The 16,396-nt window shown below is 50.0% G+C and overlaps 2 protein-coding genes across 6 annotated transcripts in view; one reads left to right on the top strand and one right to left on the bottom strand.

Annotated features, from left to right (window-relative positions):
* The window catches only part of tfb1m (transcription factor B1, mitochondrial), a 43,229-nt gene extending 28,335 nt beyond the window's left edge, over nucleotides 1-14,894 (top strand). The window contains exons 8-9 of one of the 3 annotated variants that reach the window (XM_042073037.1): nucleotides 11,702-11,821; nucleotides 14,783-14,894. In XM_042073037.1, the coding sequence (XP_041928971.1) occupies nucleotides 11,702-11,816 (115 nt within the window). In that variant the 3' untranslated portion in view covers nucleotides 11,817-11,821; nucleotides 14,783-14,894. Of the gene's footprint in view, nucleotides 1-1,283; nucleotides 1,366-11,701; nucleotides 11,917-14,782 lie in introns of those variants that run through there. The other 2 variants (XM_042073036.1, XM_042073038.1) reach the window with 2 other exon arrangements.
* The window catches only part of tiam2a (TIAM Rac1 associated GEF 2a), a 64,524-nt gene that overhangs the window by 3,878 nt on the left and 44,250 nt on the right, over nucleotides 1-16,396 (bottom strand). For all 3 annotated transcript variants that reach the window (XM_042073018.1, XM_042073017.1, XM_042073019.1), the window contains 8 exons: nucleotides 6,731-6,919; nucleotides 4,959-5,027; nucleotides 4,221-4,346; nucleotides 3,762-3,870; nucleotides 2,037-2,216; nucleotides 1,476-1,594; nucleotides 507-615; nucleotides 3-58 (listed from right to left, as the gene is read on the bottom strand). In XM_042073018.1, coding sequence (XP_041928952.1) covers nucleotides 3-58; nucleotides 507-615; nucleotides 1,476-1,594; nucleotides 2,037-2,216; nucleotides 3,762-3,870; nucleotides 4,221-4,346; nucleotides 4,959-5,027; nucleotides 6,731-6,919 — 957 coding nt within the window. The remainder of the gene's footprint in view (nucleotides 1-2; nucleotides 59-506; nucleotides 616-1,475; nucleotides 1,595-2,036; nucleotides 2,217-3,761; nucleotides 3,871-4,220; nucleotides 4,347-4,958; nucleotides 5,028-6,730; nucleotides 6,920-16,396) is intronic.

Below are 16,396 nucleotides of genomic sequence, written 5' to 3'. Positions count from 1 at the left end.
ACCTTCTTCTTCAGCTTGTTGTTGTCCCGGTAGACGAGGATGACAGCTTTCTTGAACACTGATGAGAGAAAAGAAGAGTTGCTGTGAATCTGGACCAGGCGCCACAGCGCTCATATGGGGCTCCATCCCGATTTTAGATGGGATTCCCTCAGATCTCTGACAAGACTCTTGCAAATGCTTTCCCCCATATCATCTCATTTTCTTCTTGTTTAAAATTGAATCAAAGCACCCAAAGAAAACCCATTATGGAATTTCTTAAAAACTCTGTGGTAATGTGTGTTTGATCTTAACTCTCATTTCCAGAAAGGCGTTCAGTAACAATGTGAGTGATTTTTGGAATGGCGATTTTGATCTATTTTACTCTCATCTGATGGATCTTCAGTGTGTTTCCTTGTGGCATGTGGTACCCAGGGACACTAGCAATGCTGATGGAACTGGTGAAGCATGCTGGGAGTGGATGTGGCACAGAATTTCTATTTCCCATGACGTCCGAGCGCCTCACTCACCAAACACGGTCAGCTCGGGGTCCTTTCTCATGCGGCCTAGCGAGGGGAGCGGGTTGAGCCAGATGACCGAGGAATGCATCAGGAACTCTCCCATGGAAATCTCTGTGACCTACGATAGAAAGAAGGGAAGAGAGAGAGGGAAGGAGGGAGGGAGGGAGGAGAGAGGAAGGGAGGGTAGAAGACATCCCCAGGGTCAGTCCAGTCCCATTTTACTGTGCACGGCTGCTTGGGATGCCAAGAAAACTGGACACACATTTCACAAAACAGTCATCACGGTCCCAAATGTCCCCAAAACAATGTTTGACATTTTGGCTAACCCATACTGATCTTAATTTTCATTTTCTACCTATATTGTGTTTTATAATGACCGACATGATCCCAGTTTTTAAAGCAGACAGTGTCATCTGCTCATTCAGGGCTGCTTTAAATGATAATTTTACTAAAGACAGCTGGCTCTTCGCAATGACAGCGATCACAAAAAAAAAACATTAATGCAGAAAAGTGTTAATGTGGGCGTTCGCTAAGCAGAAATGAGAATTTGAACACAAGGTTGCATTAACTAGGAAGCTCTGTAAGAAAAAGAGGGGCACCCGCACTTTGCTAATTGTTAGCTTGTTGCCGTGTGCATGGCACACACTGGATAATAGAGGCGCCTATGTGGTCTCCATGTCTGGCAGAGGTTAGCGAGAAAAGCCAGCATTGTTAGCAACCTCCCTAATTAGCGTGCTCATTTACTTAGCTAATTCTGGTCTGCATGTGATTGATTTGTTGTGTCAGGTGTGCTCCTGCTTGGCTGTGAAGAAGCCCTTCTGTCACAGTTGCCCTTCGAGGATAAGACTGCCCATCCAAGCTTTAAAGAGACATAACAGGTCTGTTGGCATCAGTGTGTGTGTGTGTGTGTGTGTGTGTGTGTGTGTGTGTGTGTGTCTTAAGGGGGAATAGGGGGGGTGGGGTGGGGGGGGGGGTCACCTCTTTTTCTGCACTGCTCTGCTCCGCCACCAGCTGGTCAAACACAGTGCCGTAGTCCTCATAGATCTTCTGCATCTCATTGATGTGACTGGCCACCTTCTCCATGGCCTTCAAGGCCTCTGTGGATACAGGCAATAGGAGCACGTGAGACCATTTCACTCTGAATGTGTCTTGTAGTTGAGTCCAAAGCCATAACCATACTGGGTTTTACAGGCTGAGGACACCTGATAGGTAGAGCTGAGCTTGGACACATATCACTTACGGAACATTGTCTAGAAAGAGGACATTTTTGACCTTCCGTGGCAACACAAGTGTTCCACATTTTGAAATGCATCAATTCGATTACACTTCATTGGTTTGTAGCATAAATGATCTTGAACATTTTCATATTAACATTCATAGTTGCTCACTTCTGCTATGATTAAATGCCAATGAGGTCATTTGTAGCTGCCATATAAATAAATAAGTAAAGTGTGCGTGCGTGTGTGTGTGCGTGTGTGTGTGTGTGTGTGTGTGTGTGTGTGTGTGTGTGTGTGCGTGTGTGTGTGCGTGTCTGTTCACCTGTCAGATGGTAGTGCTCCTCGCTGTCTGCGTCGGTCAGAGACACCAGCTCTCGGAGCAGCAGTGGGTACTTGAGCACCCTCTGCACCGGCTTGATCAGGTAGGACTCCAGCGTGGACGAGTGCTGCTTGGTCGGGTTCCTGGCGTCCAGAAACTCTTTGAAGGCCTGGTCAGTTTTCGCTGAGGATGAAAACAGACAACACAACAGTCAGTTCACACTGTGCACACAGATGTCCAGTCTCAGTGGACACTGCAGGGGACTGCAGGTCGGGGGGGGGGGGTTGGGGGGTTGTCAGGTTCAAAGGACCTGCCCTGACCCATGTCCACAAGGGGGCAGTAGAGGCCACGCAGCATTCTTTTTTTTTTTACAACCACTGCAGCAAAATGGTAACCTCTGCATAACACACTAGACTGAGCAGCTGCTGGAAAGTGGTGACCAAGAGGTGGCCATTTGCAGACGTGTCTGCTGGACATAGAGACAATTAAGTGACGTCTAGGACAAAGAGATTACGCCATTCAGCTCCTTCCATGTCTGAGATGTTCTTTAGAATCTCATGGAAATCAAGAGGTGCCATTAGGGGCAATAATTGAGGCACTCAAAGCCCTCAAATCGTCAACACGCATTGACACTTCATGCAATCCTGCCAAGTAATTGGCAGGCAATTAGCAAGTAAACACATTCACTCCTATAAAAACCCTTCCACCGCAGTGAGAAAGGGAGACTTTAGCGCCACAAAGCGGCGTGAGAGCGTGTAATTACGGGGGCTACTGACACACACACACACACACACACGGCATGGCTCCCAACCCCCGCCCCCCAGACATCTTCTGTCCCAGCATAAACTCTCTCTTTCTCTCACTCTCACACACACACACACACACACACACACACACACGGCATGGCTCCCAACCCCCCCCAGACATCTTCTGTCCCAGCATAAACTCTCTCTTTCTCTCACTCTCACACACACACACATGGATGTCCTTCTCGAAAATGACTGGAGGCGCTGGCCAGGTCTTTTTTCTTCCCTGTCGGCCATTAAAATGTAATTCTGGTACCTGCCTCTAGAAATGCGTCTCGGCCCTTGTAATGGGAGGAATTAAAGAGACGCTGGGGTACAATTTTCCCCTTACGTCGCAATTGAGGCCACCCCATCGCTCCCATTCATTCTAGACCGGGCAGCCTGCCCAAGACGGAAAAGCAGGCCAATGCTGGAGGCATAAATTAAGTTCAACATTTATATTCCGTCATATACTGAGAGTCTCATAATGATTAGCCCACACTGTAAGCTTTTAACAACCCTCTCCTCGCCCTCTCCTCACCAGGCAAACAGTGCTGCTTCGGGACCACAGTCAGGCGGGCCAGCTCACCGATCCGATCAGAATTAGATACCAGGGCTGCGGGAGAAACTGGACTACCAACGACTTCCAAATCCCCCACAGTTAAAGCAAATTAGCATTTCGTCACCTCTTTTGTACAAACGCACGTTTTTCTCCTGCCTACGGGCCCAGACAAAGTTAGTGACGATAAGTGGACCATGTTATTCATTCATAACCGTGGGGCGTGGGGGGGGGGGGGGGGGGGGGTTGCAAACAATAATCTCATTAGCTTAAAAGCACAAGTGATGCAAGGAGGCTGCAATGAGATTTAAGAGGAGAGAGAGAGAGAAAGAGAGAGAGCAGAGATGAAAATGGAGAGATGTGTGTGCTTTTTGCAGTGGCTACCTCGTTCCAGGACCTTCTGGACCTTGATGTGATTGGCACAGAAGCCGCTGTAGAGCTTGAAGTGATCGGCGTAGTACAGGAAGGACCCGCCCAGAGAGAAGAGCAGCTTCTGCAAAAAACAAAAACAACACCGCCATAAAGATACGCCGCGTCACTCTCAGCCATGTTGTTTGTCTGGTTCCTGCTGGTCTGTGTTGTGTAGTTGCCTCTATACGCGCTGTAGCGCTCCGATCAAGGAGCCTCTGCTCCACTTAAGCCTGTTTAAATCAATACAGCCGCACCTCACAGTGACTCAGTCGAGCATGCCGCCATGACAGATCATCAATATTTCATTTTGCTTTATTGGACACTCATTGAGAGGCAAGTTTATGTTGGAGGATGACTTCGCCCAGCGTGTTGACCCACCACAGACGTAACGAGGTGAGACAGGGGCCGAGGCAGGGCGGGGCGGCGGCTTACCTTGAATTGCATGGGGGTTTCCAAGGTGCTGAAGTCCGGCGAGGAGGCGATCCGCTCCTCGAGGGTCTGAAGGAAGACCCTCTGGAAGTCCAGCATCTCGGGCAAACTACCAAAGAGGCTCTCCATCTGAGAGAAATGAAACCACGTGGAGAAACTATTAGGGAAGCTACGCGTGCACAGAACAATGGCTTCTTCTTACAACACACCATTAAAAAGGCAGTCTCTGAAGCTGTAATATGTACTGTCACCCTGCTCATCAAATAAATGTGCTGGGTCGCTGCTACTGCAGTGTGTCCATGGCATGCTAAGTCATGTGTTAATGGCGCTTTAATTTGGCTCTGGGCTTAGTACGCATCGACTGATCTCTCCTCGGGGAAGCTTGCGGCGGTGGCGAGGTCATCACCAGTTCACCAGGGTGACTACGTGGGAACCGGCGGGGCTGATACGCCGGTCATTAGAACAGGTGACTGTAGTCAGCTAAACCAAAGCTGTGTGTGCAAGCACATGCTAACTAAGACCTTAGCCAACTAATGAGACAGGAATCCTTTCACTGGGTATTACAGCCACTGCGGTCAGCCCCCATCCACTCCCCTCCCCTCAAGTCGGTTCTCTCGGTGACAGATCCAGCTCAGATCAGACGTGGCGCTGTTCCAGAGCCTGTTGTTGTTGTTGTTGTTGTTATCTGGGTTAGCAAGGCTTAGCATTAGCACATCATAAGTCAATTTCATGCAGTCTTACCTCGTCTTGCGTGAGGAAGGTCTCCTTTTGCAGGGGCTTTAGGTAGATCTCAAACAAGCAGCTCAGATCCTGGTGACGGGAAAGACGTAAGGTATGGTAAGAGTCAAAACACACTGACATGTTCCCCAGACATCTCTGCTGTGCATGCTCCCTCTGTCTAGCTTCTCTCTGACACCTCGAAGATTGTGGGTTTTTTTATTTTTATTTTTTTTAAGGTAAGCTGATACTCAGAAGTTACCGTCAACTCAAAAGCCAAGTGCTATCAAACCCTTGGGGACACGGCAGAGTTTTGTCAACAGTAGTGTTATGAGATAGGTACACACACACACACACCTGATCTAAAGATGTTAGTCCTCACACTAATGGGCCTGAATAATGTTATCTAATTGCAGTGCACCAAACGTATTCCATCTGCAGGATCACACAGCTTGTAAACATCCCTCTAAACATCTTCACACCCCCCGCAACGCACACACCACAAACACAAGCACATCTACACACTCACTCACTAATACACACACTACCACAAGCACACACTCTCTCTCACACACATACACACACCACACACACATGTGCACACCTGTGCACACACACACACACAGATTGCTGCCCTGTTTTGCCTGCTCTCCCTGTTTTAATGCACTGGCGGCCTGTCAGGGCGTCAGCGTGGATATTCTCATTAGCCTGATTTATGGGGAGCCACCGGCTCGCGCACGCAGCACATCACAGACAAATGGCTCCTGCTCAGGCAAAGGACGCTATGAAGGCAGTGCCCCCCTCACCATCCCCCTCCACCTCCACACAAATCACCAGGCAGCAGCATGATCACCCACTTCCCCTGATGCACTTTAAACAGAAGCATGTGTGTGTGTGTGTGTGAGAGAGAGAAATTGTGAGTGTCTGTGTGTGTGTGTGTGTAGCTGAGTGTGTGTGTGTGTGTGTGTAGCTGAGGGTGTGTATATGTGCTTGTGGTTGTGTTTTTGTGTTGTATGTAGAAATGAAGGTGTCTGTGTGTGTGGGGAGTGGGGATGGGGGGTGGGGGTAATCATCACAGACAATCTTTAAGCTTCTCACGAAACATGAACTCTGCCAGGGCTCTTAAGAAATGATCCAGGTGAAACCGCGCCATTTTTCACCTACCCTTCCAATTTAACCTCTCAAGGTTTTCCCGATTATTCAGCGCAGAGGGAGGGCCTTCTGCGTCGCTCCCCTCTCATTGGGCGGAGGAGTTAATTAATCAACTACCCTCAAGGCAATCAATACTGCATCTATCCATCTAGCCTGCCTGATAGGCCGTCTGAACCAAATCCCCTCACTCAGTGTGTCTCCTTATTCCAATGGGATACAGCTGAAGAAATGAACATGCTCACACACACACACACACACACACACACACACACACACACACACACACAGACACACAAACCAACACACACACACACACACACACACACACACAATGTGGGCTAGTGCATGATGGGCGCTCAATGTCCCATACAGGCGTGCAGTTGCTGCTTAAGTGTAATAAATCTGACGAATAGCCCATTCAGTGGCCCCGACACTACAGCCGTGGTAAGCACATTTAATGACTTGCTTTCTTAATGCAGCAAGGATGCAGAGAGCAGCCTATTCTTAGCACTGTGGAGGATTCACATTGCTTTTCAGTGCTAATGGATGTCATGATGTTTCCTCTCTATTTCGGTATGTTCTAATGACTTCCATGTGAAAACAAGTGAATCCCTCATCTGATCCAATTAAGAGTTTGTTCACACCTTGACGTAGGACTTCTCGGTGTCCACCAGCTCCTGGATGACCTTGCGTAGCCGCTCGGTGGCGGACATGTGGCGAGGGCAGGGTCTCAGCAGGGTGGGCTCGGGGCCCGCCGCTTCCTTCTGGCCCTCCATCAGGCCTCCAGAGCCCTCCTGGAAGGAGTGGTACAGTGTGCACACTGTCTCCACACTCTGCACAGAGAGAGAGAGGGAGAGAGAGAGGGAGAGACAGAGGGAGAGAGAGAGAGAGAGAGAGAGAGAGAGAGAGAGAGAGAGAGAGAGGGAGAGAGAGAGGAGAAAGGGAGAGAGAGAGAAAGAGGGAGAAAGAGAGTTAATTTAGGAGAAGGAGGGGGCAGTTAAGTCTGTCCATTTCGTGACAGCATGTTATTGAGTTACCAGGTATGCTCTTTTGAACACACATCTGTGGGCAGGAGGTTGAAAAATTATATTGAGTAAAGCACGTGGCTGAGACGATCACCTCTGAGTGAGGGAGGGCGGGGGGTGGGGGTGTGAGGTGGGGAGGTGGGCGTTCTGAAAGCCCAAGAATAAGCCCCACTGCACATCTAAGGAAGAAAAAATAAATATCTCCAAATGCTGCCTTTTGTGGATTTTCAACCCCTCTGCAAGGGTATTTTTAGAGTGAAAGCGTTCATTATGTACACGGGCAAGATTGGCTGAGATGAACCGGAAAGAGCAGAAAAAGAATGAGAGAATGAAAGAGAAGAGAGGGATAGAGGGATAGAGAAAGAAAGAGAGAGAGAGAGAGGGAGAGGGAGAAAGGACACAGTGCAGCTCTCCTCTCCTCTGCATGACAATGAGGTGGGGTGAGCCCAGCTGACTGCCCAGCCCATCAGGAGGCAGGAGGCTCTCTCCTTTAAAAGCAGTGTCCTTAACCGAGCACTAAACGCAGCACAGCTTGCCTTCTCCACCAGTCCCAGCTCCCAGTCTCCTCGCTCTGTCCCTGAGACTAAAGTCCCTTTGAAGGGGCCGCTGTCCTCTGGATGGGGCTGGATGAGACATGGGGGAAGGAGGAGGGGGGAGGAGGGGGATTTCTGCTGAGGGCGACAGGGAGGGCAAGAAACTCCACAGACTCTTGCTGGCTCAGAGCCAAGTGGTTGCAGATGAGCATCCCTCAGCAGGCGCGGGGATGGTGGACCTTGGTAACTGTGGCCCAGACGCATTTCTTATCGGAATGTGTGCGTGTCTGAGTGGGCTCAGTGCTATGAAACATACTCAAAGACGTAAACACCCAAACATAAAGGGTTTTGGTGAGAGATCAGATCAGATCTACACACATACAGACACACACAGATACAGATACACACATACACACAGACACACAAAGGTACACACACACACACACATACCCCGACCGAAGAGGGGACCAGTCTGCAGTCCCAAGGTGGACTATGCTACATGCACACATGGCCTCGCAGGGGAGCACAAAGTGCAGTGGAGTGCTCAAGGAGAGCGCTGGTCTCATGCAGGGCCCACGGCCGCCTTCAGAGACCAGGTTTGCTAATTACGGCGAGTCCTCCGAGACAGACCGGGGAAGCTTCAAAGCTAATCAGTGAAGTGGAACAAGAGCTGCCCATACAGCTCCCTCCTCCTGGTGAGGACACCCAGGGAAGTAGCCTGCACAGTCGAGTGGTCCTGTTCAGAAAAACGGACCACCACTGTTACTGCTGGAGTTGACAGAAACTCCCGGGCACTACCGGGCTGTCACATTAGGAATGCATATATTCCACCAGCACTAATGTTGTGGACATGAAACATACTTTGCGGTCTGTTGGGAGGCAAGCAGCACACGCACATGTGTCCTTTCTATCACAATCGTCGGAAAAACTACATGCAAGCCTCGTCGTTTAATGGTACTGTGCTCACTTCCGTATGTACTCCGAAATCCCCCCAGTGACACATCAGAGCACACTCAAATGTGCACACACATCTGCACACATATGCATACAGCAGAAACGTGTATTAAACAAAGTGTATATATGTACAGGTTCACACACACACATACACACACACACATACACACAAACACACACACGCACGCAAACAACATATGTATGTGCACACACATCTGCACACACATTCATAAAGCAGAAACGTGTATTAAACAATGTATGGGTATGTACAGTCTTACACACACACACGCAAATAACATGTGTATGTGTGCACACATATCTGCACACACATGCACATGCATAAAGCAGAAACGTGTATTAAACAAAGTGTGTATTTATACAGGTACACACATATGTTGTTGGTGGGCCGTAACATACACACACACACACACACACACAGACAACATGTGTATTAACATAATCCAATCGTTGAAGGTATGGTGGAGAGCGATTAAACGATAGCTGGTGCAGACACTAATGGATGGAGGAGAGGTGAGCCGATCTGTCTCTAAATCTTTCCCATCTCTCCTCTCCCACTGATCGATGGAGGAGAGGTGAGCCGATCTAGCTCTATATCTTTCCCATCTCTCCTCTCCCACTGATCGCAGTAATTGTGCCGAGTGCTAGCCCGCAGTTTGCTTTTGCTGCAGTCACCGAGGGGAACTCTGCAGGTCGGCTCTACCTATCACAGCGGTTAGCACAAACACCTGGACTAGCCCATGCTCTGGCTTTGTTTACTGCAGCGATGCACCTACAAAACCCAATCCACACAAGCCCCGACAAGCCCAATCCAAGAGGTTCAAATGACAAGAACTGAACAAAGTCAGTTTTCTTTTTTTTTTTTGTAACGATACACACCGAAGCCACCACGCCAAGCCACCATGCGTGGCACGTGACAGATGACCCAGTTATCTAATTACGGGATGAGAATTGGGAGCCTGTGGAGGGAGTCAGAGGGAGGGTAGGGTGGGAAAAAATGAAAATGGAAGAAAATGACAAGCGATGTTGACAGGTCTGGGTTCAGCCCTCCTCCTCCTCCTCCTCCTCCTCTCCCTCCTCCTCCTCTTCCTCCTCTGCTGGCGTGCACTTGACAGCTCCAGCGATGATGCTCCGTGGTTGTCAGAGCTCTGCTCCGCACCCGTTTTTGAGCAGCCCCAACACTGTGCCACACCACACAGAGAGAGAGAAAAAAAATATCCTGACTCTACCTCCTTCCATCAACCGGGCGCCGTACAGTCAGTCCCCAGCCGCTCCAGAGCGCCGACCCCTGACCCCTCTGCCCTCGTCTCGTTTGGGATCCGACACATCAGCGGCCCCGACGGGCCTCTCCCCCGCCCCCCCCCCTTCTGTCCGTCCAGCCTGCCCAGGGCACTTACCATGAAGAGTAGCCGGTACAGGAGCCTCCACGCAGCCGTGGCCTGGCGCTGGGTGCGGCGGGCCAGAGAGCAGCCCTTCTTGCGGAGCCGACCTGGCCGTGAGGCTGGCATGGTGGCTGGGTGGCGGTCAGGCTGGGGCTTTGCTTTTTCAGCTGGTCCTTTCCTCTGACTGGCTCTCTGCCTCTATTTTGCTCTCTCTTTCTCTCTCTCTCTCTATCAATCTTTCACACACACACACACAGAGAGTTTGCCTCTTCACTGCCTCATGTTGAGCCTCCTCGCTGCCCTCTGCTTGTCAGTGTCCAGCCTCCTGCGGCAGGCCTCCCCGATCCCTGACAGCCGAGCGGCAAGCCTGTCCCTCCGGAGCTGAGGGGGGCTTTTGATGGGATCTAACGCATCGATTCGGAGGGCCCTGTTCTGTCCGCGTAGGCACAAGACAAAACTGCTGCCGCCCACCAAAATCTGCATATCTATCAGTGTGGACTGAAAGCACCCCTGCGCGGTGGAGGTGGGTGAGGGGTGAGGGGAGAGGTGGACACACACACACACACACACACACACACACACACACACACACACACACACACACACACACACACACACACACCACCGTGCATTCCACCTCGCGTGACCCAGCGCAGCTTCCAGAGAGCATAATACAGAGGCCAGACAGCAGCACCACGGCGATGCCAAAGGCCCGGGCCCTTTCAATGCCTCCACACAATGACGACTCTTCTGGCTGGACCCACCCCGCTGTCATGAACAGGGCTCTGGGCTGAGCGACAGGGGCGTGATGAATGGGGGATTCACCACAACTGACTATGGATTAAAAACACAGAAAAGGGGGAAAAAAAAGGGTCGGGGGACCGGACGGCAGCAGCCCAGCGTAACCTCTCACCGCTGCCGGCCTCGTCACGGTAATGAGCCGGAGCCGCCCGCATCCGCGGGGCTTCGTGAGTTTTTCAGGAAACCAGGGCAGCTCAGGCTCGACACGCTCTCTCACTAAGTCGGGCAGACCCCCCGTTTTTCCCTTTGAAATGCGAACGCCACCTGAGGCGCCGGCTGATGTGTCACACTGCAGGCGACACAAAGGGATTTGGGTGCCTGGTGTTGGTGTTGGTAAACAGAGCTCCCTGAAGGTCACTGGATAACAGACACAGAGCCTCTTTCGGTCCAAAGCCAGGTCACCTGATCCCCAGCTTGCTGCACGGGGAGGGACGCTCTGCACACACACTAGCACCACACAGAGTGTGTGTGTGTGTGTGTGCAGGGAGATGTGATCGATCTTCCTCTCTATTAGATCAAAGCAGCTAGGCCCCCTCCCACAGCAATGAGGAACCTTCTGCAAGGCTACAAAAACATCCCGTGCACTGGTGACAGTGGCAGATTTATTTTTCATTTAACATTTATCAAGCCACTGCAGGTCACAAATGACATCTGTTACTGTGGCTCAGCAGAACCCTGAGGGTTGTCTGAAAAATTCAGACTATTTACAAACAAACAGTGAATCTGCATCTGCAGAACAGAACAATACTGCAGGAGACAAACAACTGTGATGAGATGTCAGGTCTGTGCCGCATCATGAGAATGAACCCATTAATCCAGTGCGGGTTGTTTTGTCTGCACCCTGATGGTGCCTCCTGTACTATGGCCGCATATGAGAGCTGTTGTTTTCTGAATCCACACAGAGGAAAACAATATAACGGAGGTCACAGGAGGCGCTGTAGGAAACAGGGATTACCACTCCAACGTGTCTGCCAAGGGTGGACTGGATTATCCTTGGCCTGCTATTTATTTCCATGAGCAAGGTACTGTATAACCACCATCACACACCTCCCCTCTCTCGCACAAAAAAAAAACATTTGTCAAAAATGTCACACAGACTACTTTTTCCCCGACTTTGCACTTCACATCATTCACCAAGAAGAAAACTGACGGTTGAGGTAGCGTTTTTGAAAGGGGAGGGCAAGGCATCACTGCCACCGTTCTGCCGGGTGCAGTTGGGAGATGAAAACGCTCTGAAAATTCAAAATGAAAAAAGAAAAAAAGTAATCGGCGCAAAGGGGTCTGTTGTCTCTAAGCACACACAAAAAAAGTATCAGTTGTAGCCGGGGGCCGCAGGTAAAATATGGCACGTCCCCCGAGTGCCCCTTGCCCATTCCTCACGAGAAAATATCCTGTCATGCAGTAGTAAAGCCCTGACAGGATGTGATTCATCCCGTAGGTTAGGGCTATTGTACCATGTTGCCATCTTCTTTTCAAAGCTCAATAAATAAAGACACTTGCACATAAATCAAACAGTGAGGCAAGCTGAGCCTCACTGGTTCTGCCCATTATACGCCGCGATGCTCATTTTAAACAAATATTATTCTTCCTCAGTCTCTGTGGAGTTTGGAGCCAATGTTTTAATAATGAAACCCTCTTCTATTAAAACCCATTCTGGAGTCCCCAGAGAGTGCAGGATCAGGCACTAGAACACACACAACACGACACAACTGCATTAGAATGCCGGCAACATAAATGCTGAGCTCAATATAATAACGCTGTGGCCAGTGGAGCAACCTTACAACACGATTACATTGCAGTGTTAGCTACTTGACTGAGATTGAACTCAATCGAACGAGCGAGACGAATGTGCGGCTATTCAGCGAGCAGCGCAAGAGCAGTGAGTTACCCAGACTACACAGGGAGAGTGCGGGAGTCAACGTTACCAGGAGGGTGGACGCCTCGGCCGCCTTCTCGCAGGCCACGCAGGCGGCCATGTCCTGGAGCAGGCAGGCCAGCTTGCCCCGCAGGAGCCGGCAGAGGGTCAGCAGCGCCGAGCCCAGGAGGATGTCCTTCTCCTCGCCGAAGCACCCTGGCCAGAACCAGCACATGGCCAGCAGCGAGCACGCCGCGTCTGCCGGAGACTGCTCGCGGATGAAGAGCTCGATGAGGGCGGAGGGGTACACGCATGGTCCAGCGGTGGCGACAGCGGTGTCCAGCTCAGTTCGGTCGGCCATCGACGCCGACCCAGTCCCCATGAGCTGCCGTTCCGCCCCCCTCTAGCCCTCTTTAATTCTCGCACTCTCTTCTGGGCCTCCGTTTCTCTCGTTTGTCTCGCTAGAGCAACACTGACCACACGCCCCGGCCACCCAAACATATAAGCCAGATTATTAGGCGGCTCATGACCATATGCTGACTGACGGGCTTAGACAACCAACTTCCCACCCACCACCCCTTCTGCTTCTAAGCAGGGGTCTTGGATAGTTATTTTACTAGGTTGTCAAATCCTCTTAAAACTTTTTGCTTGTTTATTGAGAGTAATTATTAATTACAAATAAATCATTACAAAAAAACATGGGAGACATCCATTTTTATTAGTACAGTAGAATGTTAGTAGTAGAATGCCCAGTGCAAGATCCAAAAAATGTGCAGCTAATTGCACCGTCTGATTCATCCAGTCAAAGACCATCCATTTTGTCTCATCATTGCTGTCATTCTTTGAAAAGGTGTAGCTCCTCAAAGGACTTATTGCTGCATTTGTGTACACGGTTGAAATACAGTTGGATACTTGCCTGGCACAGAAATCAGACAACACAACTAAAGCCTATTTGAATTTATGAGGAGTTGTTAAGTTTGGCAGGATGAACAAGCCTATAACAATTCTCTTAATGATATAATATTGGTCTAAATGAAAAGCTCAGTTCAATGGGCAACTTTTTCATCTTCTTGCATCACACAAGCTCTGTAAAACAGCCCTATCCCGAAAGACTTCATTTGTGAGCAGAGGAATTAGTGTACTATGATAACAGCCTAGGAAGTCTGCCTTTTTTGGGCTGCTTTTGGCCAGATTAGTGCAAACTCTTCTGTCCACTTAGTTAGGGATCATTTCCTCGCCCATCTGTTTATGACAAGGGGAAAAACAGGGCTTCCACCATTGCAGCAGGGGGCCCCTAATCGAGGGGTGGGGGTGGGGATGGGGGCGGACACATTAGCTGGATAGGAATCCATAGAAAGAATGGGTTGCGACATCAACAGCAGCAGCACATTCTGTCCCCTATTTAGCTAGCGGTTTAAAATCATCTGCCTCTCAATGATTAAAAAGCCCCAAAAAATGCTGAATAAGATCACATTAACATCCCACAGTGAAGTAAAACAAAATATGCTATATTCTACTGCACTGTAGCACTAAACGAGCATATGTTGGCCAGCCTCGAAATGTTTCAGCGTTCGGGGCGCTGCCGAGTGGGTCACGGATGATTAGCGAACAGATAGCTGGCGTGACAGATGAACCCCCGCCTCATATGGAGCCCCGTCCCCCTGTGAATCAGCCTCGTGGAGTGCTCCTGACAGAGAGCCATCCCCTTGAGGTGGGAGAGTGCCATTGCAAATGCCCGCGACTGTGCCAACCTCTGAACCCATTGTGCCAGGCTTTGGCAAATACCCCCCTATTAGATCGTCTCAGCCGGCCCTAACTATTCATCGCTTTTCAGCCGCGCGCAGAATACGCCTATTCAACGGGGTAATGGGAACAAATTGGGGAGAAGTAGACCAGGAAATTAAAGCGTGTCACTCTCCAGAACACAACGTGATTACACGCTGTGACGAGAGGCTTGAAAGGCGTGTTCCCCACCAGGCATACAGATATCTGTTACAGATAGCGCCATGCACCTATGATGAGAGATCAAATCTATTAGGGCTCATTGTTCTTTGTGTTGATGTTGTGCTGTTGTGTGTTATGGTTGCTGTGTTGTTATTTTCTGTGCTTGGGCTCGGAGGCACTGCAGAGAGAGGCTGGAAAACGGCAACATCTGTGATCATTATCGGCTCCACGCGTGTCTCGCGCTGCTGCCTACCATTCCTGAATATCAACACGGCTTTGATGGAGACGAGCCGCAGTGGATCCTGCTGGATCAACACACCGAGGGGGCCTGCGATGGACTGACGGAGGAGTGAGGGCGGTGCGGGTGGTGCAGAGGGACTCGAGGCTCATCTCTGGGCAAACAGAGGGAATGGCAAACAAGCCTGTTCCTTCTAATCCACCTCCTCTCAGATCAAACGCCCACCAAAGAAGACACGGAAAAACCTTAAAGGCAAGCGGCAGCACTGCAAGGGTCCATGCTGTCGCACTGCTCATTGAGCTCACTTTACATACTGCCACAGCATACCTGCATATCTACGGTATAGACTGCGTCAAATAATTAACAGCTCACATTTATATGTACATGAATAATTGAGGGAGATGTGAACTGCAACGTCCATGTTGAACACATTCAATATGCTAAGTAATGTGCATTTCATTTCCACTGTACAAATGAAGCATGTGACACTAAAATTCTTAAGGAGATTTTATTAATGCTCTGCACATCAACATATTTGCTAATTAACTTGTATTCCAAACAAAGGATGTATTTCACCCATAATAAAGTCACAGCTTCAGTATGTTTTAATTTACATTATTTACTCATTAAAAACTGTGACAAGGACTTTGCAATGTGACGCCCAAACATAAATCAGCTATTTTAATTAATCCATTAACACATCAAAAGCAGCCTCTACACAAACTGTGCTGAAGAGAGACTGAAGAAATGAGACAAGGCAATCACAAGGCACAGATGGGATAGGCAGCTCATACTCACTGTGAAGGACTCAGACGTGCACAGACGTGAAGGAGACCAACAGAGGCATCTAGAACCCTTTTCTGTGTTAGCCAAAAACTGTATTAAATGATTTAAACACATACGAGGCACTAACACTATAAAGGCACAAGGGAAATCTCATCTGAAGTCGGCGAGTGTCGGCGACCTGTGTCGTCTTGAGCGTGCACTTGCAACAAAAAAAGAGGAGAGCTCTTGCTTTTCAGACTCTAATTCTATTACGCTGTGGAGCGGGCCTTCTATCGGAGGCGTGCGAGTGCACTGGAGCCAGCCAGTCTGGCTTAGTGGAGGACAAGGACAGAAGGGGGAAAGCTCCTGTGCAGCTTTCCAATGTGGCGACCGTCAGCCGGAACATCAGCCAGGTTTTATTTGGCAGCGCGGCAGCCACCACGGCTGTGCCACGAGTGCCAGCGCGCCGCCCGGGGGGGTGGAGAGGTTGTGCGCAGCGCGGTGCCCGGGAATGCGTGCCCCTCTGGGAGGACCGCGTGCCCTCGCTCGGAGGTGGTAATAAGCAGCCTCGGCGAGGCTTCAAGGGGTGGACGGGTAAGGGTAATGACCATGTAGCGGAGATAATGAAAAATCGCAAGCCCCATCTTTGACGCCGCAGCTGGCCTCAGCATGCCAAGCGCACATGACTGTGTTTACCGATCAGGGCAGCTCGACTCAAACAGAAGAAGAAGCTCCCCTATGGCCCCCCCGTTTCCTGCAATTCCTACATTTCCCAGGTACTCTAGGTGTCCATTC

This window comes from Alosa sapidissima, chromosome 19, assembly GCF_018492685.1.
Source record: "Alosa sapidissima isolate fAloSap1 chromosome 19, fAloSap1.pri, whole genome shotgun sequence".
Lineage (NCBI taxonomy): Eukaryota > Metazoa > Chordata > Actinopteri > Clupeiformes > Clupeidae > Alosa > Alosa sapidissima.
The sequence above is the reverse complement of the archived record's forward strand: the minus strand, read 5'-3'. Positions and strand labels throughout refer to the sequence as shown.